This window comes from Silurus meridionalis, chromosome 22 (assembly GCF_014805685.1).
Source record: "Silurus meridionalis isolate SWU-2019-XX chromosome 22, ASM1480568v1, whole genome shotgun sequence".
Classification (NCBI taxonomy): Eukaryota; Metazoa; Chordata; class Actinopteri; order Siluriformes; family Siluridae; genus Silurus; species Silurus meridionalis.
Window position 1 is genome coordinate 15208030 of NC_060905.1, and position 27673 is coordinate 15235702.

The 27673-nt window shown below is 36.6% G+C and overlaps 1 protein-coding gene across 1 annotated transcript in view; it reads right to left on the bottom strand.

Moving 5' to 3' along the window:
- The window catches only part of ppp1r9a (protein phosphatase 1, regulatory subunit 9A), a 57466-nt gene that overhangs the window by 25808 nt on the left and 3985 nt on the right, over positions 1-27673 (bottom strand). Inside the window, 3 exon segments of the mRNA XM_046835304.1 lie at positions 2606-2710; positions 5389-5509; positions 6401-6533. Of these exon segments, the coding sequence (XP_046691260.1) occupies positions 2606-2710; positions 5389-5509; positions 6401-6533 (359 nt within the window).

Sequence of the window (27673 nt, forward strand, 5' to 3'; positions counted from 1 at the left end):
TAATTTCTAAGTCAAATATAGAACGACAGGAGAATCTGGGCCACAAGGCGACACGCTCAATACGAGAAGGGGAATTCCTGAAGGAGAGAACAAATCAGAGAAATTGGGAAAAAAGAACAGATGTATATAATAGAAAGATCTTGAAGAACAGAGCTGGGAACACTTTCTATGAAGGACATATATCTAATGACCTCTGAACATGTTCATAACATAAATTGTTTATGATGATATTGTATTATTATTATTATTACTTTAATAGCTAACATTATACAACAGCGGTATCATTATACAACGTTATACAATGTATAACATTATACAACATCTGACGGGTGAGATGTTGATTCATTTTCACACAGCAGCTTTAGCAGTATTTAACAGCTGATTTAACAGCAAATCAGTTTATATTAAAGAGTTGGTTTTAATACATGGATGGCAACTGCGAATTCACACGGAATACACACAACGGAAGCACACATATATTGAGATGAGTTATTAACATGTAAATGCTGTACACTTTTTCAGCAATTGCATCATGCGATCCAACATACAAAAAGCATTGGGACATCTGATTTTTTCCAGCCATATGTGGTTCCTCCCCAAACTTTTACCACAATTTTGGAGGCACACAATTGTATAGGACGTCTTTAGATGTGGTAGTATTAACCATTCCCCTTTACTTGAACTACAAAGTCCAAAACCCCATGAAGATATGGTCAAGAGTCAAGAGTGAAGAAGCTTTTATTGTCATTTCAACCATATATAGTTGACGCAGTGCACAGTGAAATGAAACAACGTTCCTCCAGGAACCCTTTTTTACATAAGACAACATGTGGTTTACATGAGTTGAAGTAAAAGATCTTGAGTGGCCTGCTGTAGAGCTCTGAACACCTTTGTGATGAATTGGAATGCTGACTGCACCCCAGGCCTCCTCCCCTCACCTACATTAGTACCTGACTTACACCCTAACCTCTTTGTGACTAAATGAGCACAAATAATAACCGCAAAAACAATTTCTCTCGAGAGTTTATCTTTTGGCATCGTCGTGCGTTTAAAAATCACCATCGGTGAATCTTTTCTCCCGATGCCATGCAGCTCAGAACACAGGTAAAGTGTGTTTTTTCATGTCCGGTTGTTTTCAGCGTGATTCGCATTTCCTGTAGACAGTCCGAGTGAGCGGCAGGTCAAACATCAGAGGAACATCATCCAAATTCATGATGTGGTGCGGCCCGATTCAGTGGGAGCGCATCTGATTTAATATAAAGAGTTTCATTGGTTTACCTGAACCCGTTCGGCAATTTTTATTGGTCTAATGTTATGGGGCTCAGTTTTTTGGCTTGAAGTTTGTGAAACCGGGAAAAACCCAGGAAAAATCCATATATTAGCCGCTTCATTGTTTAAGCCGCGGGGTTCAAAGCGTGGGAAAAAGTAGCGGCTTATAGTCCGGAAAATATGGTAGATTATTTGAGCAACAAATTCTTGTTGGTTTTTTGCTTTTCAATCATATCCAAAGTATTGGTTAGTCACAAAACCTGCCAATTATTATTTTCAATATAACAGCCTGTACTGCAAGATCTTTATAGAAAATATTAAAGAATGATGCTGAAATAATGACTATGAAATAACACGCAATGGCTTATAAAGTGGCTGAGGAAAATGTTTTAAAATGTCTTTCTTTAATCCATGTTTGTATATTAAGTCTATAATATAAATGTACAAGTCTGTGTTTCCATGGATAAACAAAATTCACTTAGAAAACTGGGTTAGAAGTGATATGATGTTTTATGAACACTCGTGCATTGTCAATGATTCATATTATATAATAAACATGCAGTAGCTATGAACTACAATGCGTTTCCATCAGTAATAAAAAAACAGTGTATTGCTGTAATTCATAGGTTAATAAAAATAAGACCTTTATAACAAAAGGACCACGGACTCTCTGACTATCAATATTTGCTGAACAAACAGCTTCGGCTCACATTACACCAGATCAGAAGTTGTTACAGAAATATCCAGAGGTAGATCTATTCCAACTCTTTTAACAAGTAAGTTTCTCTTCACTGTAACATCAACATTTATTTTAAAGAACACACTCTGCTGTTAATGTGTGTAAGCAATAATTGCAGAGTCTAATAAAGAAAGTTGATTAAAAAGGAAGGGTGAAGGGGGGCGGGGGGTGAATTTGGTGTAAAAATAAATCTGTGTCATGCTGTGCCGTCCTACTGTTTATCAAGAGTGTGTTTTCGTTGAGTGAAATCTTATTTCACGAACACAAAGAGCCGCTCTGTTTCCGCGTCTGAAGGCGTCTCAGTACACTAATGAGAACTGCGGCCTTTGTGTTTCTCACACACAGGAGAAAAGATCCGCTGAAATTCAGCAGTAATGTTTGACATTTGCATAAAAAGACAAGCCACCAGCATTTCAGAAATGTGTGTGTGTGTGTGTTGCATGGTTTAAACCATGTTCTACCATACAATACCCACCTATTTACCCAATTATATTTCATACTGTATATACACTAAATACATATTTTATACATGTATTATATTGATAAAAGCAAAAACACTATTATATAATAATTTTGGGGGTTATTTGAAAGCCTCACCTGACCACACCTTGGGTGTTTCTTAACACAGAGGCAGCGAAGCTCTGAGTCACACCCACCAGACTGGTGCCATCGACTTCTACAATCTGGTCGTTCACCTTAATCCTGGCAAAAAAAAAAGAAACAGGAGCAGAGGGTAAAAAAATGTGTGTACTTGGCTTAAACATTTACATCAAAATCCAAGATTGATTCCCAGATCATCTGAAGAAGGTTATCGCTGAAGCTTTGTTCTGCAGAATACATTTGATAACACTTCTGCTGCACAAATGGGAGTAATAAAGAGGAATAAAGCTTCTAGGTGAAATGACATTCAAACACTATGTATTTAGGAAATTTGGCTGGTTGAATATCTGTGAACAAGTGTGAATGATATCCAGGAAAAATCTCAGGCTGGATTTCACTATTTTATTGTATTTTATTTAGCTTGTTTATTTATTTATTGAAAAAAATGTTGTCTAATACAGTACAGACCAAAAGTTTGGACACACCTTCTCATTATTCAAAGAGTTTTCTTTATTTTCATGCCTATGAAAATTGTAGAGTCACACTGAAGGCATCAAGGGCTATTTGACCAAGAAGGAGAGTGATGGGGTGCTGCGCCAGATGACCTGGCCTCCACAGTCACCGGACCTGAACCCAATCGAGATGGTTTAGGGGTGAGCTGGACCGCAGAGTGAAGGCAAAAGGGCCAACAAGTGCCAAGCATCTCTCGGGGAACTCCTTCAAGATTGTTGGAAGGCCATTTCAGGTGACTACCTCTTGAAGCTCATCAAGAGAATGCCAAGAGTGTGCAAAGCAGTAATCAAAGCAAAAGGTGGCTACTTTGAAGAACCTAGAATATGACATTTTTCAGTTGTTTCACACTTTTTTTGTTATGTATATAATTCCATATATAATTCCACATGTGTTAATTCATAGTTTTGATGCCTTCAGTGTGAATCTACAATTTTCATAGTCATGAAAATAAAGAAAACTCTTTGAATGAGAAGGTGTGTCCAAACTTTTGGTCTGTACTGTATGTTTATTTGATGACTTCTGAGTCAGTGCAAAAAAATTTTAATAGTTTTAAACATTACTTTTCCGAACAAAATTGTCATAGAAAAAAAAGAAATCATAAAAAATAAAATAAAAAAACAATACTAATGGCTGCTGTTTTTTCTCCCTAGAAGAACTGTTGCAAAAATTCATGTCATATAAAACTGTTTAAATAAAAAAAAAAAAAAAAACATACTGCCGGCTGGGTTTTTTTTTTCTTAAAAAGAAAAACCTCAAGGAGAACTGTTGCAAATTTTCCAATCCAAACACCCAAAAGTCAACCGAACTTGTCTTTTTCGGATTATGGAATAACAAAATCCTCAATCACCACCAAAATACCATTATCACCAACTGTCAATTATCCGTGAGCTAGACTGATCAGCAATTTCATGAGCACAAAATTTCATTGATATATGAATAAACATGAAACCTGAACTTATGTACTACAGTCCTTGTAGTGTAAGTGAAAAGCTAAGGGTTAAACATCTGTAAGTATTTTACTACAATCTATATAATAAAGTTTCCAACTACGCAGTACTTTTTATATAGAAGGTGATACAGACATGATGATAGTCATGGTCTCATCTTGGCTTATAGTTTCATATCTACGCACTTGAAAAGAATTACAATCTAAATGTATTTGCTTTATTACATTTTATATTAAATAAGACTTACCTGCAAAAATAAATCTATAATACTGGTTCAATGTGTTTACTCTTCCATTGTTATCTCAAATGGGCAACTTAATTTGCTTGTAAATGTCTATAATACCCATGCTAAGGGCTGAATCTAAAAATCTGAATGTGGTCATTAGCAACATTAAAAAAATCATTTGTGCACAAGTATTTCATTTTACAAGTGTGCCTGTTAAAGAGATAAATAATACAGTATTTTCTTCAGACAAAACCTTTCTAGAATTACAATTATAGTTTGGGGACTTTAGCTGAAAAAGAGTGTACTGTGCACTGCTAAATACTTTCTCTACACTCCTGACTGCTGCTTTCTGCGCAGCTGCTGTGATTTATTCTTCTTTGCTGTTTGATAAACTAGTATCTCGATCCATTGGCCCAGTCTGAATACAAAGCTGGTAGTAAACCCACTCTGTTATACTGTATAGACAGGCAGGTGGCAGAGTCCTTACAAGACAGAATCTTAATGTGTTCCTTATGAGTGCGGCATAAACACAACTCGACCTTCAGCCTTGCCTTAACGCTGCGTTGATAATCATCAGCTCTATGAGAATTATGCTATACTATTAAACCAGCACTGTGTTAGACAATGGAGAGAAAAAGGGTGGAGGAATTTACATTCAGGCTTAGAGAACAATCGTAGGCCAAAGGCTGATCTTTCCAGCCTTGCACTAATCTCCTCTCTAAAGCATCTTCACTTATATTTCAGCAAGCTACTGACAGACAAAAAGTGTTTTTTTCTCTAGAATAATCTGTTGCAGTGAACGCTCTCATGTCTCTGCAACACTAATATCATGCACATGTTCTCATGTGGTCAGACTTGGTCCCAATACTTTTCATATTGCTTTAATCCTGTCAGTGGTGGTTAAAGTAATCCAGGCTATGCAGGTAACCTGCTACATGATGGCCTCTCCTCATTTTCCTCTCTGCATCGTAAAAGCCTCCCACATTTTAGCTTCTGATCTGGTCTGGGAAAGGGTGCATTGGTGCGTACTTATCCCCCAATCTCCCTCTCTGCACTTATTTCGCTTCATCTCTTTGTCTCTGCAAGGTCCTTACCTTCCATCTCTCTCTGCTGCTCCACCTTCGATCACAGTCTTGACAAAGATGCCAAGCTTCTCCAAGCCCGCGTCTGCTCCCACTCCCATTCCAATAATGCTGATACCCAGACCGTCGTCATCTGAACCAAAAAATTAAGTAAATAAAAAAATGTTAAGAAAAAACAAGGTCATTTTGAATAAAATGGCTGCAATAAGTCTGAAAGTTGGGCCTGCAGTCTAGACCTTTCGCCATTTGAAAACATCTCGGATCATGAAACGACAAATACAACAAAGGACACCCAGAAATGTTAAACAGCTAGAATCCTGTATCAGACACATACTGTATGGCACAACAATCCTTTCTCAAAACTTCAGCAATCAGTCTCATCAGTTCCCAGGTGCAATAAGACATAAGACGTAATGCTACACAGTGGTGAACATGGCCCTGTCCCAACTTTTTTAATACCTGTTGCAGCAATCAAGTTCAAAATGACCTTATTTTTTTCCCTAAAACGGTATACATTCTCAATTCTCATTTCACATTTGATATGTTTTTTGTTTTATTGTGATTAGAATATCAATTTATGAAAAGAATATAAAAAATCTGAATGGCAAATAAACCATTTAGATGTGTAAATCATTATTGATTTTTCCTTCAAGTGTTAATATCTTTGGAAATCATAAGTGTTTTATTGGTGCATTTTCCAAAAAATATGAATGAAATATATAACATGGAAAGGAGGGCAAATATTTTTAAATGCAACCTGTGCAAAAATCCTGTAAATAGTTTGTTTGTGACTTCTAGGACAAAACAGTTAGTCCAACACCCACAGTGACCTTCATACAACAACAGAGTAATTATGTGCCTTATTTACAATTTGTCCCAGTAACATTTTCTAAGATTTCCTGACTGAGATTTCAAAGATTTATATCTTTTAATGTGTATAATTTAAACATAAACCGCACATGCTAACTCTTATTATTAAATATTTATCAGTACAATGTGGTAGAAAAAAAAAAAAAAAATTCACCCTTTTCCAGCTCCACTGGGAATAGTTCCAGTTTCTCCACTCTCTTCTCCAGTTCATACTCTGCTGAGGATGCTACTGGATCCACCTCCTCATTCCTGCGATCATAATCCTCGTTTGAGTAGGTATTAAAAACCTGGACAGAAAAATTACCAAACGTTATCACACCACTGAGGTCAGTTAAAGTCACAACCATAACTGTCTTTATTTCAGTCTTCAAAGTATGGCATGTGTAGTGCAGTAAATCACTCAATTTCAGCGAGCAATAGTCGACTTTCAATGTCTGAACCTGAAAAATGACTGAATTGGGACAAAGTGGAAACTGTTGTCACTGATGATTGCTCACTGAATTGGCCATGTAACAAAATATCAGATGCCTCGGCTATGGCATCTGAAACGTAGTCACTCCCAATCCTTTCAGGGTAAGTGATGGCGCTGAACAGTGTAGAGTGAGGGACCAGTCATGCAGAGATGCAGGCCCTTAATCATCTGTGCTCCAGGGGTGCTTTATCATGCGGACCCTGCGATCTGATCCCAGCTACCTTACATCGCTAGGATATCCGAAGAAAAATTTCACTGTGCTGGAATGTACATATTACAAGTAAAAAGCACATTTACTTTTAATGAGCTGATAGTAAGAGAAAAACACCTTGAGATGATTTGAGGAAGAATATCCTCAAAAGGGAACCCATACTCACACCGGATATCCATTTATTATAGTTTCCTAAGTCATTGGAAGGGAAAATTTCATGCTACTGAATCCAATCTGCATAGTTGTCTCTCTCTCTCTCTCTCTCTCTCTCTCTAGCTATATATATATATATATATATATATATATATATATATATATATATATATATATATACATATATATATATATATATATACACACATATACACACACTGTATAGAGATAGATAGATAGATAGATAGATAGATAGATAGATAGATAGATAGATAGATAGACAGACAGACAGACAGACAGACAGACAGACAGACAGACAGACAGATAGACAGATAGATAGATAGATAGATAGACCATTTCACAGGTTTTGAAATGAAGGACTTTCTCTATAAAGTTGCTATTGTTTTAAATACACCAAAATGTACATTCTCATCAAATTATAGGACCAAAGATAAGCTCATAATCCAAAACTGGCTGAAGTGTCAGTGGAAGTAAAGGAAAGATTGACTGCTATTGCATCCAAAGACATCCTATACACTTGTGTGCCTCCAACTTTGTGGTAACACTTTGGAGAAAAACCACATCGGGCTGGAAAAATCAGGGTTCCCAATATTGTCTATATAGTATCTTGTGGCATGGTAAATATCGCATAAAATGAATGTAGATCACAACTAGGTTGCATACTTATCAGAAGCATGCTTGGATGTACAAAGGAAAAACAACATCCATGTTCATGATGCAGTGAATTGTTCTAGCAGCCATCTTTCTTAATGTATTTTCATCAAGAAGGTCAGTCAGTCATGTCTTTTCAACCGAAGCCAATCAATAATGTAATGATTAGTGTTTATTTATTTAAATGTACTTATAACATTGGAGTAAGAATTTTATTAGATGGTGTTTTCACGTATGACATTTAAAGTCTCTTCTCCTTGGGCTCTTATAAAAAAATATTTCTATGCTGAACATTATAAGAATAGTAAAATTGTATTAATAGTAAAGTTTGCAATGGATGATCTTGCCAGATCTCACAGTTTGATCTAGGGCAATCTACACTCTAGAGAAAACAGCCTATTTCTATTTCATCCTATGATTCCTCCTATTTCAATGAAGTAAATTTCCAATAAAAAGGTTTATAAAATAACCTAATGAAACTTGGTGTGAGGATTGAGGTTTTCACTATGTATACTTTCCATTAATAAACACACCCTAATAGAGATGAGAATTTATTAACCTTAAAATAAAACTATAGTTGGCTTGAACACTGTGTTTTTATAGTAGCATCCTGAACATAATTATACTAAAACTGCAGTTGCACATTGCTCTTGTCTTACACTTGACACACAGTTTGCACGTTATGTGATCCTGTGAATGAAATCTGTGTTTTATCCTGCACATTGTACCATTGGCCAGGAGACATGGTTCTGAAGTAAAGATGCTCCTAAATATAGAACCAAAAAAGGTTTATAGATATAAAAACCGAGGAAAAACCCACATTAAATCAGTGCTATAATTTCTCTTTTGCTCTTACTCGTTTCTGTCCTAGATAGACATAATTATTTTCAGATCAGCGCTCGATGATGTGTTAAAGAACTCCTTGTTCTTTTCGCTTAAGGCAATTCTTTTTAGTTGACATTAATACTTGGACATAGTACATTTTTGTAGCAAAAAACACTGTCTAAAACTTTTACGCAGTATTGCATGTGTGAATTAACCCAGCCATTAGGTTTGCACGATCCAGTGCACTCTTAGTGCCGGTCCCAGGCCTGGATAAATGGGGAGGGTTGCGTTATGAAGGGAATCCAGTGTAAAACGTGCCAAATCAAATATGCAAATCAGAAATCAGAATTTCATACCGGATCGGTCGAGACCCGGGTTACCAACAACTGCCGCAGGTATCGTTAGACAACAGGGTACCAGTGGAAATTGGGCTACTGTTGGCCAAAGAAGGAGAAGAAGAGGAGGACAACATCTACAGAGAGAGCAGGGAAAGGAGAAGTGTAGGAGAGTGGAGGTTGATGGAGAGGAGGAGAAAGGTAGATATGTTGTGTGTTCAGGAGACCAAGTGGAAAGGAGTAAGGCCAGGAACAATGGAGGTGGCTTTAAACTTTTCTTTAATGGTGTAGATGGAAAGAGAAATGGTGTAGGGGTGATTCTGAAGGAAGAGTACTGTAAGAGTGTAGTGGAGGTGAAGAGAGTTTTTGATAGGGTGATGAACGTGAAGCTGGAAGTTGAAGGGGCGATGATAAATGTCATCAGTGCTTCTGCTCCACAAGTGGGCTGTGAGATGGAGGAGAAGGAAAAATTCTGAAATGAGTTAGATGAAGTGGTAGATGGTGTACGTAGGAATGAAAGATTGGTGATTGGGATTCCAGATTTTAATGGACATGTAGGTGAAGGGAACAGAGGTGATGAGGAGGTGATGGGTAGGTATGGCCTTAAGGAGAGGAATGTGGAAGGGCAGATGGTGGTAGATTTTGCTAAAAGGATTGAAATGGCAGTGGTGAACATTAATTTTAAGAAGAAGGAGGATCATAGGGTGACATATAAGAGTGGAGCAAGGTGCACACAGGTGGACTATGTTTTATGTAGGAGATGCGAGTATCGAACATTTGGTAGAGAAGCCTAGAGAAAATGGTCAAAATGCTGAATATCCTTATAGCTAACTTTATTATTCAAAATGGATACCGAAATGCAGTTAAAGAAAAAGGAAAACAAAATTAACTGTGGAATGTAATAGCTGCTCACTCTCATATCCTAATGGGATTCTAAATGAGTGCTTTATTATTGACTCAGAAACGTGTTAACTGTAGATATACATATGTGGTAATCTAATTAATTTAATATAACTGTTCTTAATCGACTTTTGTTTCAAAAAGTTACGTTTTCAACTAAGTTAGTTTCGTAAGTTACAAATATAATACTACAATAGTTTGGTATCACTATATAGTAGGGGTGTACGGCACACGTATTCACGCTTTAAGTGCAATTCAGTTTTACGTGTAGAACATAGTTAAAATGAAAACAAATTAATTAATAAATTTTTTAATTCATTTAATTGTATTTAACAAATTTAATTTGTGACAATTTTACTTATTTTAATTAATATAATAAAAAAGTGTATTGCATTAATTTGACTTATTATATTTTGTTCATAAAAATATTAAATATTCTTCAATATATTATTTAATCAAGCAGGCATTTAATTGAAAATGGTTTCAAAATGTAAACGGTTCAAATGATGATCGCAAATATTAATAATAATAAACTGCGTTAATAAAAAAACGACAAACAATTTTATGTTTTGCATTTCTTCCCCTAACTGTACCGAAACTGAACCGAACCGTGACTTAAAAACCGCGGTATGTACCGAACCATGAACATAAACCCCTCCTATACAGTCATATTCTTTATACATATCTTGCCATATTTACAATATAATACTTTTTTAAAAGCTAATGTGCAATGTGACCATTGAAACTATAAATATGTATGAATAAAGAAATCTATATCTGATCTCCTTTATCAAGGTGCACAACAAAATCGATTTTGAATTTGCATTAAAAAATCTCTAGGTTGTCAAGACTAACACAAAGTGACACATTCTCCAGCACCCACAGATGGAGGCTGAGCTCTCGGTTATCATCTATCAGCACAAGAAAACTGCCAACCATGTCAAGCTGTCACTATCGACACAATCGCCAGCTTCATTTAAACTCGTAATAGTGACGAAAAAAAAAATTGGCCTGGAGCGTCTGACACGTGTTCATTAGAGACGTAAATCATATGCAGGATGTGCTCTAAAAATAAAAGGTGTAAAAGCACTCGAAACGGAAGCAATTGGAGCAACGACTGAAGGAGTGGCTTTGCAAATGCGTGATATGAGAAGAGGCATCGTCACTGTGGACATCCCATCATCAATAATGCAGCCTGATCAAGCGGCATGCATTATTGAGCAGCCACATTGCAGAACAATAGATGAGCCGTTACAGCGTGTATAAGCCTGCTCATTTGCTTCAGTCTATGCCCAAGTTTGTAAGAGAACCGAGACAGACTGTCGGAATATTTGTAAGAAGACGGTATGTGCCTAATCATGTAGCAAAAAAATATATTTCCGGTATACAACAATACAATTTTGGCTTCATCTTTCTGTCCAAAAAATGCTTTCAAAATCATGACAGATGGAGGATGATGGTGGGTTCACATGTCCCATAGCATGCCAAGAAGCATTTAAATACGGTCAAAGTGAGAAAAAGCGAGAAGGCAAAAGTGTGAAAAAGAACATGATAGATTGTGAGTGAATGAGAGCACTAGTGTAGGTGTGTGAGATACAAAGATGAGGTATCATGAGGCAGTGATCCCTAAAGGAAACGCTGCTCCAATGGTGGGTTTTGCATTCGCTGAGTCGACAGGCTCACCTGTCAGTGGAGGACTACCAGAACATTTCATGCACTATTAAGTACATTTCGCTGTTCTCTACCTGGCTACACCCACAATGCCCACATCCAACTAAAAATGGCATTCTGCCTGGTTTCCAGACATAGCATCTGTAAAAATGTTCACCGGTCTGCCAGAGACATAATATGAGGTGTGAGCTCATCTACATTATTGCACTATGGATTAAAGATTCCAAAGTAGATGTGCATTTTTTCCATCAATTTTCTATTTTTCACCCTGGGGCTGGAACACAATGCCACCTGTATATGCTCAAATGTAACCACAAATTAGGTGTGGTCTAAACCAGATGTTTTTTTATTCACAATTTATTTAATGATTCAAACCACTGTGTGTTTAGAAAGAGAATCCTAGGGGCTAAACATTCATGCATTTTGTTCTATTTCCCATATCAATTTGAAGCCAACTGAATTCACTATGACTCTGAGGAGGTTGTTGAGGATAAATGGAGAACTGATATCAAATCACATACTGTTACATCTCTATAACACACATATAATCCCTTTTAGTGTAGTCATAAAGGTATATAGAAGCACAGTGGTCTGGGAAGAACTCTTTCCAGTCTAAGTCCTTTACAAACTTTTACACTGATGCAACAAAAATAAGAAAATCAATGTCATAGAATACCAAATTAGATAGACTTGTAAGGCAATGTGGATTATTGCAGTTGCTGATTTTTACCTGGCACTGATTCCAATATGAATCCTTAATGCAATGTAAAATCAAGGTGATTATTTAGATTTGAGGAAAATCTTTGCTAGATAAAAAATAAAAAGGCACTTTTAAACAGCAAAAAGATAATCCTTCAGTTTTTTTTCTAGATAATGCTGAGGCATTACCATATGTTTGAATAGAATAGCCTTTATTTGTGACATATACATTACAACACAGTGAAATTCGTTCGAGAAAATATCCCAGCTTGCTCAGAGCGCAGGGTCAGCTATTATACAGCACCCCTGAAGCATAGAGGGTTAAGGGCCTTGCTCAAGGGCCCAAGATTGGCACTTGGCTATACCGGGGCTTGAACCCCGACCTTCCGATCCCAGAGCCTTAACCACTGAGCCACCACTCCCCTGCAAACACATGCGTTGTCACCCTACAACACATGTATTTGGCTATTGATACAGGTAGTCCCCAAATTACGATGGAGATGGGTTCCAATGACCCCATGATTTGAAAATATTGTAGATCGGGACATGGCCTAGCCTACACAGGAGTCTTAAATACCCAGAAGAAATAGCATCTAAATCAGAGATATTGCTCATTCATAATCGCAATTTATCTGGATACGTTTTGGCAATATATTTAACCCCTGTTACATGTTATTGATATCGAGTACCCTGATTCTAAAGACAGAAGTTTCTCTGTGTAAGTACTGACATATGTTTAGAGCTTAACTCTCCATTTTGTACACAAATGTAATATAGAATGTAGAATAAAATGTTATCATTCATAGATTCCGAAAGCGGTTTAATATGCAGTGGCATCTCCTTCAATGAGAAATCTTCCTGTATTAAGATCCTAAATAACACCTTCAAGGTGAAAAAACTGGAAAACCTTTTATGGTGCTAGATTTAAGCTTAAAATGTATTAAAATCTTTTTGCTACTTCCTCTACTACAGTCATATCCCATTGGCTACTTTCTGATCGACAAAGCTGTGAATTGACACTTGACAAATGTGAACAAGAGTAAGCATGGCTGATGTTTGATTTTTTTGCGGTGATGTAAGATTTGGCCATCTTTCTTCCTTTTCCTCTATTCCAAGAATGATCCTCCCTGAACTGCATGGGCAAGTCATACAGTAGCGACACCACCATCCATCTTTTCACTCCCACTCTCTTCATTACGGCTCTTTCCTTTCACTGCTCCTCTCGCTTGTTCCAGCACTCAGCGTCATTTTGCTCTCCTCCATTAGTATTCATATAACGTGGTGCTGAGCCAGGCCGCCTTTGACTACAGTGCTGGGGCCCAGGCCAAAGATTAACTGCGAGGTGCGAGAAGAAAAAAACAAGAGACACCGGGGCAGGAATGATAAAAGCAAGAAAAGATATGATAGAGCTGGGATGGGTGGAGGGTTAGGAAGTGCATTTGTATTGACACTCAACACTGAAGGGCACCTCAGTTTGGCCAACCACCACTGATCACATTAAACTGTGCCTCTTTAGTGTCAACTCATCCAAAGCGTCATGGCGGATGCCCAAATAACTTGCTTTAGCAAGACATTTTGGCATTACGTCCGCACAAACCACTCACATTAACATTCTTAAACATTTCCTTGTGGCCATATAATGCTGACTCACACCAGAAGCATTCAACATCCTCTTAAAAGGTCCACCATCTGTAGAGATTTACCGTACTGACAAATGTTCCAGACAGTTACTGTTATTGCTATCAATAAAGCGAATACTTTGTTACTTCTACATCAATTTGTCTTGTTGTATCTTATATTTTGTCACCCCTGTCACTATTTTAGTGTTGGTTTTCAATTCTGTATTAGGCCATGTCCTCACAAATTTTTGTCTGAAAACGCATATTTAAATTTATGCAAATCTAATATTTCCATTGTATTATTAATTTGATTATTTGGCCTTCCGTCCACACCGAGACATCGTTTTCAATCAACGCTAAAGTTTGAAAAGGCTCACCAACACTATCCATTTCAAAAAGCCGTTTTCACGTCGCAGTGTGGACTGCAAAATGCAGGCTTTCGAAAACGATGACGCATTTTAAGTCATTGGCGCGACATTTAGAAGAGCAAGAAAGTAATGTTATGCTCACGTGCAGTGGACCAGCACCATCTTACCTCAGAGACCTAATCACATCTCGCACTGCACCACGCTGTCTGAGATCCTCCAGCACTGCTCGACTGGTACCACCTTCTCTCAGAATAAGAGGTAAGTATACTTCAAGGCTCTTCTCTGTTCTGGCACCGAGGTGGTGGAATGAACTTCCCCTAGATGTCCGTACAGTGGAGTCCCTGATTATATTCAAGCGACGATTGAAGACCTTCCTCTTCCTTAAACACTTAAATTAGCACTTTCCAGGTTTGCTTTGTAGAATTCAAGAGTTATATTTATATTAAGTTTGTAATCTTGTGTACCAGTATAGATTTATTTATTACTAGAGACTCAAAGCACTTTTGTACGTCGCTCTGGATAAGGGCGTCTGCTTAATGCCGCAAATGTAAATGTAAGCATTTTCAGACGTTTCAGTGTGGAGGAGAAACTTTTGGGAAACAATAGAAAACAAAAGTTTTGTTTTAAAAACAAAAATGATGTGTAGAAATTCATACGGATTATTGTTGCCTTAGTTTCTACACTTCCTCTTGACAAAATCTGGCAAGAGACATTAAACCTATGCTGTACAATGTGCACAATCATTATTGATTTCAGGTACATAAAAAAACACTAACGTGCTTTATACTATTAAACAGTCAGAGATAATAATAGTTTCCAAACACGTGCCAAATCATCATCATGCACTAATGTCCAAAGACACACCTGCAAATTACATATTGCTGTGGGCATGATAATAGAAAGAAGACTTTTCCCTGTCAACAATGCATTGCCTCCTGTGTATTATACTCAGTGTAAGTAAACAGAACACAAATTAGGACTGGCAATCATGTCAAAGATTAACCAACACAGAAGTGTCAGGTCATATTAACACACAAATAGCACAATAACGCACTATGCAATGTGGTAGCAAGCTAATACAGCCATATTAGCAAGCTGGCCTGAAAGACAATTTTTTTGATTAATTCTTGTAACACTTCTGTAACGCTAGAGAGATTCTGATAATGGTAGAAGATAATAAGCAGAAACATCTTCCATGGTACAAATGCTTGGGCTATATCCAAAACATGTATTCTCACACTGCTGTATATATTTCTATTCTGTGAAAAGGTTGGGATTTGCATTTCTCTTGTTTCCAGTCCTATTCCTGAGTCTCTCGTGGTTTGTTTCTCTAAAGTGTGCATCTGTTCTGTGTTCAGCCTTTAATTAGTTTTGGATATTTAAACCTATTTGTCTCCATTTCTACTGGTAGTATTGCCACACAGTTCTGAGAGTTGTTTCCTCGTGGATTGTTTTCAGTTTTCCGACTCTCACTTGCATCATCGCTTCTGAATATATACAGGACATGTTATTAATATATTCAGTCACGTTGCCTACTTATGTATAATCTCCCAGTGATTCTTGGATTGCCCAAAATAAATACTATGATGAGTTCACACACTCGTGTTCTCCCTCTACAGACAGACAGGTTACAGCCGGATTAACTGATATTACAGCAATGGTGTTTTTTTCTAAAAAAAATAGGTCAAAATTATAATGAGAAAGAGAATATAGGAAGAATATGATATGAATGTAACTTTAATTGTTTGATTGGATGCTTGAATAATTAGGAAAAAAAAACCCATTAAATTAGGGGTATCCAATCTTTTTCACAAAGCCAATCAAGTTCACACCAAATTCTACCTGTTTAAATCTAATGATTGTATTTTTCAATGACCAGAGTTTTTGTTTGGAATGAAAACCTGCACCCACACTGGCCCCTTTGTGAAAAAGATTGGACCTCCCTGCATTAAATCCTGAGTACTGTAGGCCTTGAGCAGCTCTGGTACTCAACCTTTTTACAAAAAGCAACTGTCCATAGGCAGGCATAAATATTAATATGAGAATACATTCATATAAGGCAGGCCCATAGTTTGCATACAAACTGTCCTTCATTTTAGCCTGGAGTGGGGAAAATTTATTTACCTTTTTCACCCTTGTAACAAATTGCTGATTCTGACTGTAACTTATTTCCCCAGGAATACACTCCCTGTCAGTCTTCAATCTCGATCTTGAGTCAGTAGCACTGAGCTCCTTTACAACCAACAAACATTTCACTAACGCAGCGTGAGAGAGATTCCCCAAGCGAGAGCTTAAACAAGAAACTCTAAAAATGACAAACAACTGCTTCCTTCTTGTTTCACCCTAAAGGCATCTCAAATAGCAAACAATAAAGACTGAAGTCTCTTGATGCATACAGTATATTAATTTCTGCAACGGACTGGATTTATGAAGGTGGGATTTACTCAAGCAAATCTAATATTTCCATTGTACTTTTGTTAAAGTGCAGTTCTTTCTTATGTCAAGATGAACTACAACAATCTTTCCTCTGGATGTGATGCTTCTAAAGCTAATGACTCTGTGGTAGTTCTCTAAAGAATATGAAGCCTAGGTTTTATTTAATTAGGAGCACAGAGGCAGCTTTGAAAGCTGACTGAGAATCATTTCTGTGTCGTAAAGCGAGCTCAGTACGACTGAGTGTAAAGCCTGCTCATATAGCCACAGGGTCGTAGAACAATGCAGGACAGTGTGTCAGGGCAGAACACAGTATCGTTTTTTTATTTGTACTCACAGCAGACTGAAAACAATGCCTGTCTCTCTGAAAGAAAAAAAAGCCTGAACTTGAGGTAAAAGTGTGAGTGCTCACTCCAGATACAGCCAGCTAGGAACTTTCCTGTCCAGAACAACCACAGAGGTATCTTTCTGTTACACAAGTATACTGTACAACTCGACTTTGGCTCAGTTCTGCGTTATTTATAGTAAAAAAAAAAAAATCTTCGCCACAGGATTACAAAATGATATTGGAAATATTAAGCAAAGGTTTTACTCATTTTTCTTTTTTTCCGGGCAATTCTAATGTAAAAGTTATTCATGTTCTTCCTCAATGGATATATTAGAAACTCTTTTCTCACAAGCTTGAACATTGCTAAAGGAAAGATAAAACCAAATTGCAGTTTCTCCAAACGCATTCATTCGGTTCAGGTTTTTGCTTCCGTTTAAATTCCCACATCGGTATCATATGGGTCATTTTCTCTATACTCACTTCTAATAGAAAAGCCTTTTATTTGAAACTCATAAGAGTCCAAGGGCAATTTTTAGGGCAATCAATAAAGATTTAAGCAAAGAACATATTTTTGCAGGGTGTATTCAGGTGTTCTTCAGGTCAAAGTAATTTTAACTGGGCTATAACTACAAACGAAATGACTGCCTGTAATGGTTAAAGATTTACCACTAGATTGTAATAAAAGTAGTTCTGATGAACGCACAATATATGTAAGGATTACTTGGTATTCAAGAGTTGGCAATAATGTGGCACATAAATGTGTCATTTGCATTTACAATTATTATACAACTTTTTTTTTTTAACCATATACTAAAATAAAAGTTGAGGTTGTGCATATTCTTCACATCTCAATGGGTTTCCTTTGTATTCTTCAGTTTTACCTTAATGTAGAACGACTGGCTACACTAAATTCAGATGTCTGAGATGACTAAAGATAGTATGATGGACTAATGACAAATTCCATCAAACTGATAATTAACAAGTTGGTCAGTTGTACCATAGATTCTCTCATCATGGCTAGTGTTCCATGCAAAAACAGGTATGAGAATAAATTAAGAAAATAAAACAATGGGTTGTTTAATTTCAAATAAAAATTCAATAAATATGTTAGCTACAAGTAATACAGTATATCTAGGTTTAGTTTATCTGACAATCCTCACATCGGTTTTTGCAAGCTTTACTGATTTCATAAAGTAATTATTATAAATGTTCATGTTGAAGGCTTGTAGCTACAGCAGACTTGTTTACTATAATACAGTAACTTGTACCTGACACAAATGAAGTCTGAACACATTAGGTTTTCAGTCTTCCACAGGTATTAGACAGTTAGGGGCAGGACTGGATGATGCAACTGTATACTGCATATAATCTGACAGGCCTGCCACAGGTAGGATGTGCCCTGTAATGAAATGGCATCTCATCCAGGTTGAATTACTGTCATATGCTCTTACATATTCCTGTCCTGACTCTGACCATCTTACTGTGGATGTATTGAAATTTAACAAAAATGAATGTGATTAACACAGTAATCGGTTTCTCTTAATAACAATAACATGCATTTTTGTGAAAATACCTTTTTACACATTTTTATTCATTTTGACATCTAAAAGTAACCTGTAAAGCAGTTTAGCTTTAAAACAAACAAAAACAACAACTACTCTACTGATAAAATATACATTGTATTGACAAAAGTTTGTTGACACGTTACCAAAAAACTAGTATGTGATTTCTGAACATCCCATTCCACATTTAGTCCCCATTTACTGTTATAATAACCTCCACTATTCTGAGAAGCTGTTCTACCTCATATTAGAGTGTGGAGATTTGTGCTCATTCAGTCACAAGGGTGTTAGTAAAGTCAGGTACTGATGTGAGGTGAGGTGAGAAGGCCTGGGGTGCTGCCAGCATTCTAATTAATCCCCAAGGTGTTCAATAAGGTTGAGGTCTGTGCTCGATAGCAGGCCACTCAAGATCTTCCATTCCAATTTATGTTAACCGTCTCTTCAGAAACTCACTTTGTGCACAGGGCAATGTCATGTTGGAACAGGTTTTGTTCTCTAATTCAAGAGAAGGGAAAATTCATTGCATCCAAAAATATCCGATACAATTGTCTTCCTCCAGTTTTGTGAAAACAGTTTGGGGAAGAACAAAATACGACTGGAAACGTCAGATGTCCCAATACTTTTGTCCACACAGGGTGTATATATATATATATATTGCATGACACATTTCACTTATGAAAAACACTTCATGGTTTTATAATAAGGGCCTTACTCTATAAACCGTTACTGTTATCACTTCTACTAAAATTTACATTCACACTAAAATTTACATTCCTATCAAATTATAGGACCATAGATCAGCTCATAATCCAAAGATGGCTGAAGTGCCCTCATACATCATCTATGGAAAAATATTGAGCATTCATGCGTCTCACCCTCTGAGCCTGAGTGACAAAATCTGTTGCAAAGGCACAAATCCGTGACTCACGAACACCTTGTACATTTCATGAACCTTCTAAAAATGGAGTATTTATAGCAGGCTGTTAGCATGCACCATGCAGGCATACTGTTAAACCAGTATGAGATGCATTTCTTCTGAAAATAAAATTCAGAGTGTTTCGGGAACATAAGAAAAATGTTCTTAAAGGCAAATATAAAATTTTATTTTCAGATGCGAAAATGGCAGTTAGCTGACACAGCAGTTCAGCCTCACCAAATCAGAATACACTGTAGGGCTTTTTAATGGAATTAAAGCCACCTTCTCAAGTGCTCAAGAGGATTTTACTGATGAAAAATCAGTCAGAGAACAAAACCAATGGCATTAAAGGACTTAACATCGTTCACCTGCAGTGATAAAGCACAGGAAAGACACTTATTTTGTTTAGATAATGATTCATGCAATATACGGCGATCTTTATGAGACACGAGCTGATAAATATACAAAAAAAAAATCCTCGTCAAACATGCAACTCCTATTAGCTGTTTTATATTTTATATGCTCGTATATTTTTGTTCAGGGGCAATGCGAAGATAAAAGCAAAAGGAACTTTAGACAGGATTGTGTAATATAATGATGGAGTGTGTAATTACCGGGTCATTTTAGCACTCATTCAGTCGCTCCGAGATTTTCAAATCCACTTAATTCAATTAAGGAATCAGGATGTTACAACCAGAGCCAGCATTTTCTGATGCAACACATCGTCACACCCTTTAAATGCTGCCCAGAATAGAGAAAAAGAACTCTCAAGGACACTCGAGAGCACACGTATATGAACGTGCTGCACATTCATTTTCTACCTCGCTGGTAAAGGATGGTCTGTAGGTCTGGATAGGAATAGAAAACCTGATTATCCAGGACACCAAAATATAAACAAATATCTGGCAACCCAACATGAGCATCAAGTATTTCGTTATTTAATTCATGTTTAAAAATTCAGACTACAATGGTTTCATGTTAGGTAGTGTTTTTCCACATCTTTCCACAATGACAAAATTAGAAATGTAAAAATAAATAAAACACAACAGGATGGAGATCTACGATTGGAATCGTCCCACGGTTTTCTAGAAAAAGACAATCAGTCGTGTGGTCACTAACGTGCCTAATGACAAGCTGGACAGAGTGTTAAAACCTGATTTAAAAAGATCGAAACACTGCACTGCACGTTCCTTGTCCTCTGTCTTATCTCTATTTTCATTCTTTTGCAGAAGCAGTGTCATGGGTTGAAATTTTCATGGAATGTAAATCGCTATAAACTAGGTTTTACTGCATCACTGTCATTAATCAGCCATTTATAGGGGTTCACATAACAATAAAACAAAACAAAAAGACATATACCATCCGTTTTCTTTCCACAGGATATAATTTATGGACATACACATCAATTAATGATATGATAATGAAATGTAATTTAGCATGCAACTCCAACTTCCAACATCCACTTACAAAGATGGGAATGTTTCAAGAATGTAAATTTTTCATACTACAATGATTATGCGTATTTCATACAGGGCATATTAACACGTGCCCTTTGCTTTGCATATAACATATATATACAGTACAGACCAAAAGTTTGGACACACCTTCTCATTCAAAGAGTTTTCTTTATTTTCATGACTATGAAAATTGTAGAGTCACACTGAAGGCATCAAGGGCTATTTGACCAAGAAGGAGAGTGATGGGGTGCTGATGGGGTGATGACCTGGCCTCCACAGTCACCGGACCTGAACCCAATCGAGATGGTTTAGGGGTGAGCTGGACCGCAGAGTGAAGGCAAAAGGGCCAACAAGTGCCAAGCATCTCTCGGGGAACTCCTTCAAGACTGTTGGAAGACCATTTCAGGCGACTACCTCTTGAAGCTCATCAAGAGAATGCCAAGAGTGCAAAAGGTGGCTACTTTGAAGAACCTAGAATATGACATTTTTCAGTTGTTTCACACTTTTTTGTTATGTATATAATTCCACATGTGTTAATTCATAGTTTTGATGCCTTCAGTGTGACTCTACAATTTTCATAGTCATGAAAATAAAGAAAACTCTTTGAATGAGAAGGTGTGTCCAAACTTTTGGTCTGTATTGTATATATTATATATATATATATATATATATATATATATATATATATATATATATATATATATATATATATATATATATATATATATATATATATATATATATATATATATATATATATATATATATATATATATAATGTTATATGTTTGAATTTGGCTAATATCTGGTCTTTCTATCTGGAATTAATCTGGAATTTAATCTGGATCTTGGATCTGGATTTATAAATAATAACAGTATAGCACATCTACTAATAATTATATATAAATCAATCATTTTTGACCGGTGCAGATATGTTGAAAACAATGCATCCTTAACTCATCGGCTTTTGGTTAAGTTTTAAGAAGACATCAATAAAACTATAATAAAAAAATTAAAAAATTAAAAAAACATCGGTATACAAATGCCAACTAGTATCCTAAGCACACTTTTTCAATCGAAGCATCACATAGTTAACTCTTTTGGCCGTTTCAGCAAAGATCCAGCCTGCATTAGAGCTTTGTTCAAAAATTTGTTGTTTTTAAAAAGACTTTACCTTAATATTGTACCCATTTATCCATTTTCTACACCAATAGGAATGGTACAAAAAAAAAAGAAATGTGCAGTTTGTTTTTTTCATTGCTGTAGGATAAATAGCCTGCCATGTGTTAAACAATACTAATAAAAAATCAGTTGCATTTTAACAAACCACTTTTAAGTGTCCTACTGGAGACAGAGCATTGTTTGTTGTAAGTGTGAAACCTGAGAAGATAAAACTTCCTTTATTTCACATATTTTGAATTTAACCTGTATTTTGAGAAAAATTCTAAGTGAGTTAGCTATCTAATCATACACCATGACTAACTGTGAAATGATTGTAGTAAAAAATTAAATTCCAATATTCTGACAAAAACTCCAAAAGAAGGAGTCTAGTCAGACTACAAACCTGCCAGGAAGCTTAAAATGAGGTACGTTTACTTTTACATTGATCGGCACAATCAATACCATTAATGGCTTCACTCAGACACGAGGCTCAGGAACACTGGAATAAACAGGTGATAATCTTTAGAAAGATAGAGCTACATGATATGTGCTTTATAGCTCCATAAACCTGCATTTAAAAATACAATTCAACAGTCTTCAGGAATCATTAAGGGGACTTTGGATGTCTTGATAATGTAATGTGAATAAAATAAGACATTTTCTTGACAGAAGACTTAATGTGGAATGTGTTCTGAGGGATGTCATGACAACTGAATTTTGTAGCTCGGCCTCTTCACTAAAAGCTGCATGGAAAACACAGCATTAAACGGTGCCTGTACATGGCACAATATTTAAGCGAGTCTTTTAGATTTTTGGAAAGGCTTCTCTCTCTCAAGGTCACAAACCTTAAACTAAAATTGTTGTTTTTAGGTAAAGGTGGCTTTTACTTGTCACATATACATTTCAGCACAGTGAAAAAAGTTCTCACATATCCTAGCAAGGAATGTTATGAAGCTGGGGTCAGAGTGAGGATGGACAATGATACAGCACCCCTGTAAAGGGCCTAGAGTGGGAATACTGGGGCTTGAACCCCCGACCTTCCGATCAGTAACCCAGAGACTTAACAACTGAACAACCACTGCACTTCCAGGTAGTAACATATCCCAGCTTGTCAGGAAGCTGGGCTCAGAGCACAGGGTCAGCCATGGTTTGGCAACCATGCAGCAGATAAAGCTAAGTGCCTTGCTCAAGGGCCCAACAGTGGCAGCTTGGTGGTTCTGAGACTTGATCCCCTCCTTGATCCCCCTTATGATTTGTAACCCAGAGCCTTAACCACTGAACCACCACTGCCCTAGGAGTACACAACACCAACATAAGCATTGTAGGATATCTGACATATACAAAAGCAATTACTTTAGTAATATTCCTTTAGGCATCAGGTATAATATAGGTTACGTGCTTCCCTATAGATGACATCACATCCGAGCAAATTGACAGTCTTTTGCTGACAGCAGGCGCGTGCCATGACAACTGATTTCCAGCTCAGCTTCAACGTGAAAAGACATGGGTTGACGTTTCACATTATTACCGGTTATTTAAAGCACGCAAAATTGCACTGAGCTTTAAAGTCGGCTGTCATAACGTTCAAGTCATACAACTGTCTAAATGTCAACAGAAATGACGAAAAAAGACTTTATAAATCCGACTTAATGCTTATAACTTCAGCGGATTGCGAGTCGCTCATTCCACCTGTGGTTTTGTGTAGTGAATGTTGCTACAATATACTATATTATAGTATAGTATATTGGATAATAATAGTTAATTGGGAACATTTATATAACATGTATAAAACTCATTGATCTCTTTTGCAAGATACTTATAATACTATTAATACTTGTGGCCATGCACTGCCCAGTAGATTAATAGCTCAGTGTACTAGCAGTACAGAACATATTATGGGGAAGTGGTAGCTCAGTGGTTAAGATGTTGGACTTTGGCTCCGACCAGCTGCCACTGCTAGACCCTTAAGTAAGGCCCACAACTCAACTTCTCAGCATATAAAAAGAAGTTGCTCTTGATAAGGTTGTCTGTAAAAATATGTACACTCAGCAGAAGTACATTCACTTTCTATCTAGTTGAGAGGAACCGAAAAATGTCAGTCCATGTAAGTGTCTTGGGGAAAGCCAAGGGGGAACTCCTACAGTCTACTGTACTGTATACGGCTGAAATGACACTTGACCTGGCTTGATCACACAGGATTTATTTCAATAAATAGCCAAGCATGTGGATTTTTCCCTGTCCTAGCAAACTGAATAAAATTAAAAGTCTCAATTCATGTGTCACTTGTCCAGCCATCGCTTTGTCGATTAGTGCTGTCTGTGTTGCTGAAACTGCATCCTATTTAACGCCCGTAAGAAGGAAATGACAAAAGTCGCTTTGTCACTTGTTAGTGTGAATATACTATTGTGCTGTGCAGGGTTTCTAATGCTTCACCAGGAACACCGCCCTTAAGCGAAGTGTAAATATCGTAAGTCATCCCTGTCCTATAATGTATCGCAAGTCAGTCGTGACCTTTTTTCAGTTATTTAGAAGGTAGATTAAAAAAACCTTTAGTAAGCCGTAGAAAAACCACTTAGAGAGCCAGTGAGGAAAGCAGGACAGAGTTTCAGAGAGAAGTGGACAATAACGCAGATAAATTAGAGGGCCCCAGGACAGCCAGCTTCTTCTAAGATTCGAAGCCCTTCTTTGCTAATATAAGGCATCACTGCCAAACATTGGCCCAAAGCATACAAAAAAGAGAAGACTGGAGAATGAGTGAAGAATATTTTTAAAGAAATCAGTAGTACACTAATGTCTCACTATGGCTCATCTCATGTTCCTTTAGTGAGATGTTGCTTGAGGTCACAACAATGAGAGCTAGCATGCGCTAGAGCTTTGTTAAAAAAAAATGTGTATTTCAAAACCTTTACTTTAATATTGTACCAATTTATCAATTTTCTATTTTGCTAGGAAATGATACAAGAAAAAGAAATGTGTAATCTGTTTGTTTTGTTTTTTTGCATTGCTGTTAGAAGAAATAATCTGTCATAAGTCTGATAAGAGCGGTTGCATTTTAACAAACCACTTTAAAGTGTGGTACTGGAGACAGAGCATTGTTTGTTCTACAGTAAGTATGAGACCTGACAGAGTCTAATATTGCATTTGATTAATGAGCACTTTTTGTCTGATGAACTAAGGCCAAGGGCCATTCAACAATTCAGCCTGGTCAAATGTTAACCCAGCCTACACAATGCCAATTTTCAGAAAGCCGATACTCTCTATTTACTCTCTCTGTACTACTCTGTTTATAAAAAGACAGTTGCTTTTCAATAGCCTAAGGGCTATAAATAAATTGAAAAAAGTGGTAGGAGAAAACAGATCCGTTAAAAAGCACAGAGCAGTACCGGTTTCACATTTATACCACAGAGCCTGCTCAGGCAATTTATAAATAGAAAACAAAATACAAATCCTACATTTTGTGTCTTGACTAATATATATACAGTACAGACCAAAGGTTTGGACACACCTTCTCATTCAAAGAGTTTTCTTTATTTTCATGACTATGAAAATTGTAGAGTCACACTGAAGGCATCAAGGGCTATTTGACCAAGAAGGAGAGTGATGGGGTGCTGCGCCAGATGACCTGGCCTCCACAGTCACCGGACCTGAACCCAATCGAGATGGTTTAGGGGTGAGCTGGACCGCAGAGTGAAGGCAAAAGGGCCAACAAGTACCAAGCATCTCTCGGGGAACTCCTTCAAGACTGTTGGAAGACCATTTCAGGTGACTACCTCTTGAAGCTCATCAAGAGAATGCCAAGAGTGTGCAAAGCAGTAATCAAAGCAAAAGGTGGCTACTTTGAAGAACCTAGAATATGACATTTTTCAGTTGTTTCACACTTTTTTGCTAGGTATATATATTCCACATGTGTTAATTCATAGTTTTGATGCCTTCAGTGTGAATCTACAATTTTCATAGTCATGAAAATAAAGAAAACTCTTTGAACTCGTGATCAACCGCAACTAAATCGCACATATTTATCTGCTCTAAATGTACCTTACAAGTTTTTAATACTCTAATTAACATGAGCATGGACAAATATGGATGCTTTATGCAAATGTATGTTTATTTTTAGTGAAACCAAACTCAACATAAAGAATGAAGACAAACATTTCTTGTAAATTATTGTATATTCTTAAAATAAAAAAAATGAATTACGTAAATCATCAGGACGCCAAATAGAACTTTTGCTATGTTTCCACACGGACGGTTTTAATTGTGTGCTGCACGGAGAATTTTGGTGCTTGATTTAAAACACATCAGTAAAACAATTTTAAGTGATTAAATTTTAGAAAAATGTATGTGTGAGTAAAGAAGGAAAACTGTAAATAAATGTGTTTGCGTTGAAAGGTTTGATTTCGCCTCTTTTATATTTATTTATATTTTTAAATGCGTGCTGCATTAATAAAAATTTGTGCTGCTAAAATTCTTTTGTGTTAATGCGTTATTAACTCTTCAATTTTAACAGGCCTTTTTGTGATCTATCATTGTATGATATGAAATTATTATAATGAGTATAATTATTTGTATTCATAATAACCAGTTGCTATTGTTATAGCAATTTATATAAAAAATAAGACAAAATGGCAAAAAGCAAAGAACAAGTAGAAGCTCCAGTTTGATTCAACTGCATTATTACAGAACATTACATAAAATTTGTATACAGTTATAAAAGCCTGATATATACGCAGCTAATCTTCACATGAAGAATACTATAGTACAAAGCATTGTGTTATAGGTAAAATATAACTATTCATTTTTAATAATAGTAACTATTAATAATGTATTGTATAATAATGCATAATGTAATGTAATAATAATATTAGTCTTAACATCCACTTCTACTGCTTTATACAAATATACTGACCAGAGAAATGTTTCCATTTTTCTTATTTCTGTCTGTACACCATCTTGCTAATTGTAAATGGTGTCCAAAAGGCATGAAATATCATAGCTAATCAATAGTGCAAACAGAATAACCATAAACTGCAGTTGTATTGTCTGTTCTCTAAATGACTAAATCAAAGGTCATTGATCTGATGGTGGGGGGAGTGCAAATGGTCCATAAGATTTTAATTGACTGTATAATATTGATTATTAAGGTTTTTCTAGAATTATCTTTTAGACTATTTTCAGACAGGCACTATTAACAAAAAAAAACCAAGAATGATGTAGGACTTTTCAACCTCCAGCAATTTTCTAAACAGAAGCAAACAAACCTCTGTGCTTCTCGTTAGAACAACACGAAATCACACACAGTTCATTCCTGAGAGATTAGGCGTGAATCATTTCACACAAAAGTGAAATGAACACAAGAGACCATGAAAGAACACAGCGAGAAACTGAGCCAAAAAAACGGGCTGTGAGGGCAGCAGCTGTTTTTGTGCGCATCTCCCAACAGACACGAACGGCCGTCCAAATGCCAGTGTAAGACACCGCATGCTCATTAACTTAAATTACACTGCATTGATTAGGCAAGATGAGGACCCAGAACTCAGCCAAAGCCAAAATTGCCATTTCTATACATTCAGAGCTTGTGCATAAATAAGACATGGTGGATAATGTGTACGAAATGAAACACAAAGGAGGTGGGGTGATGCGTCCTG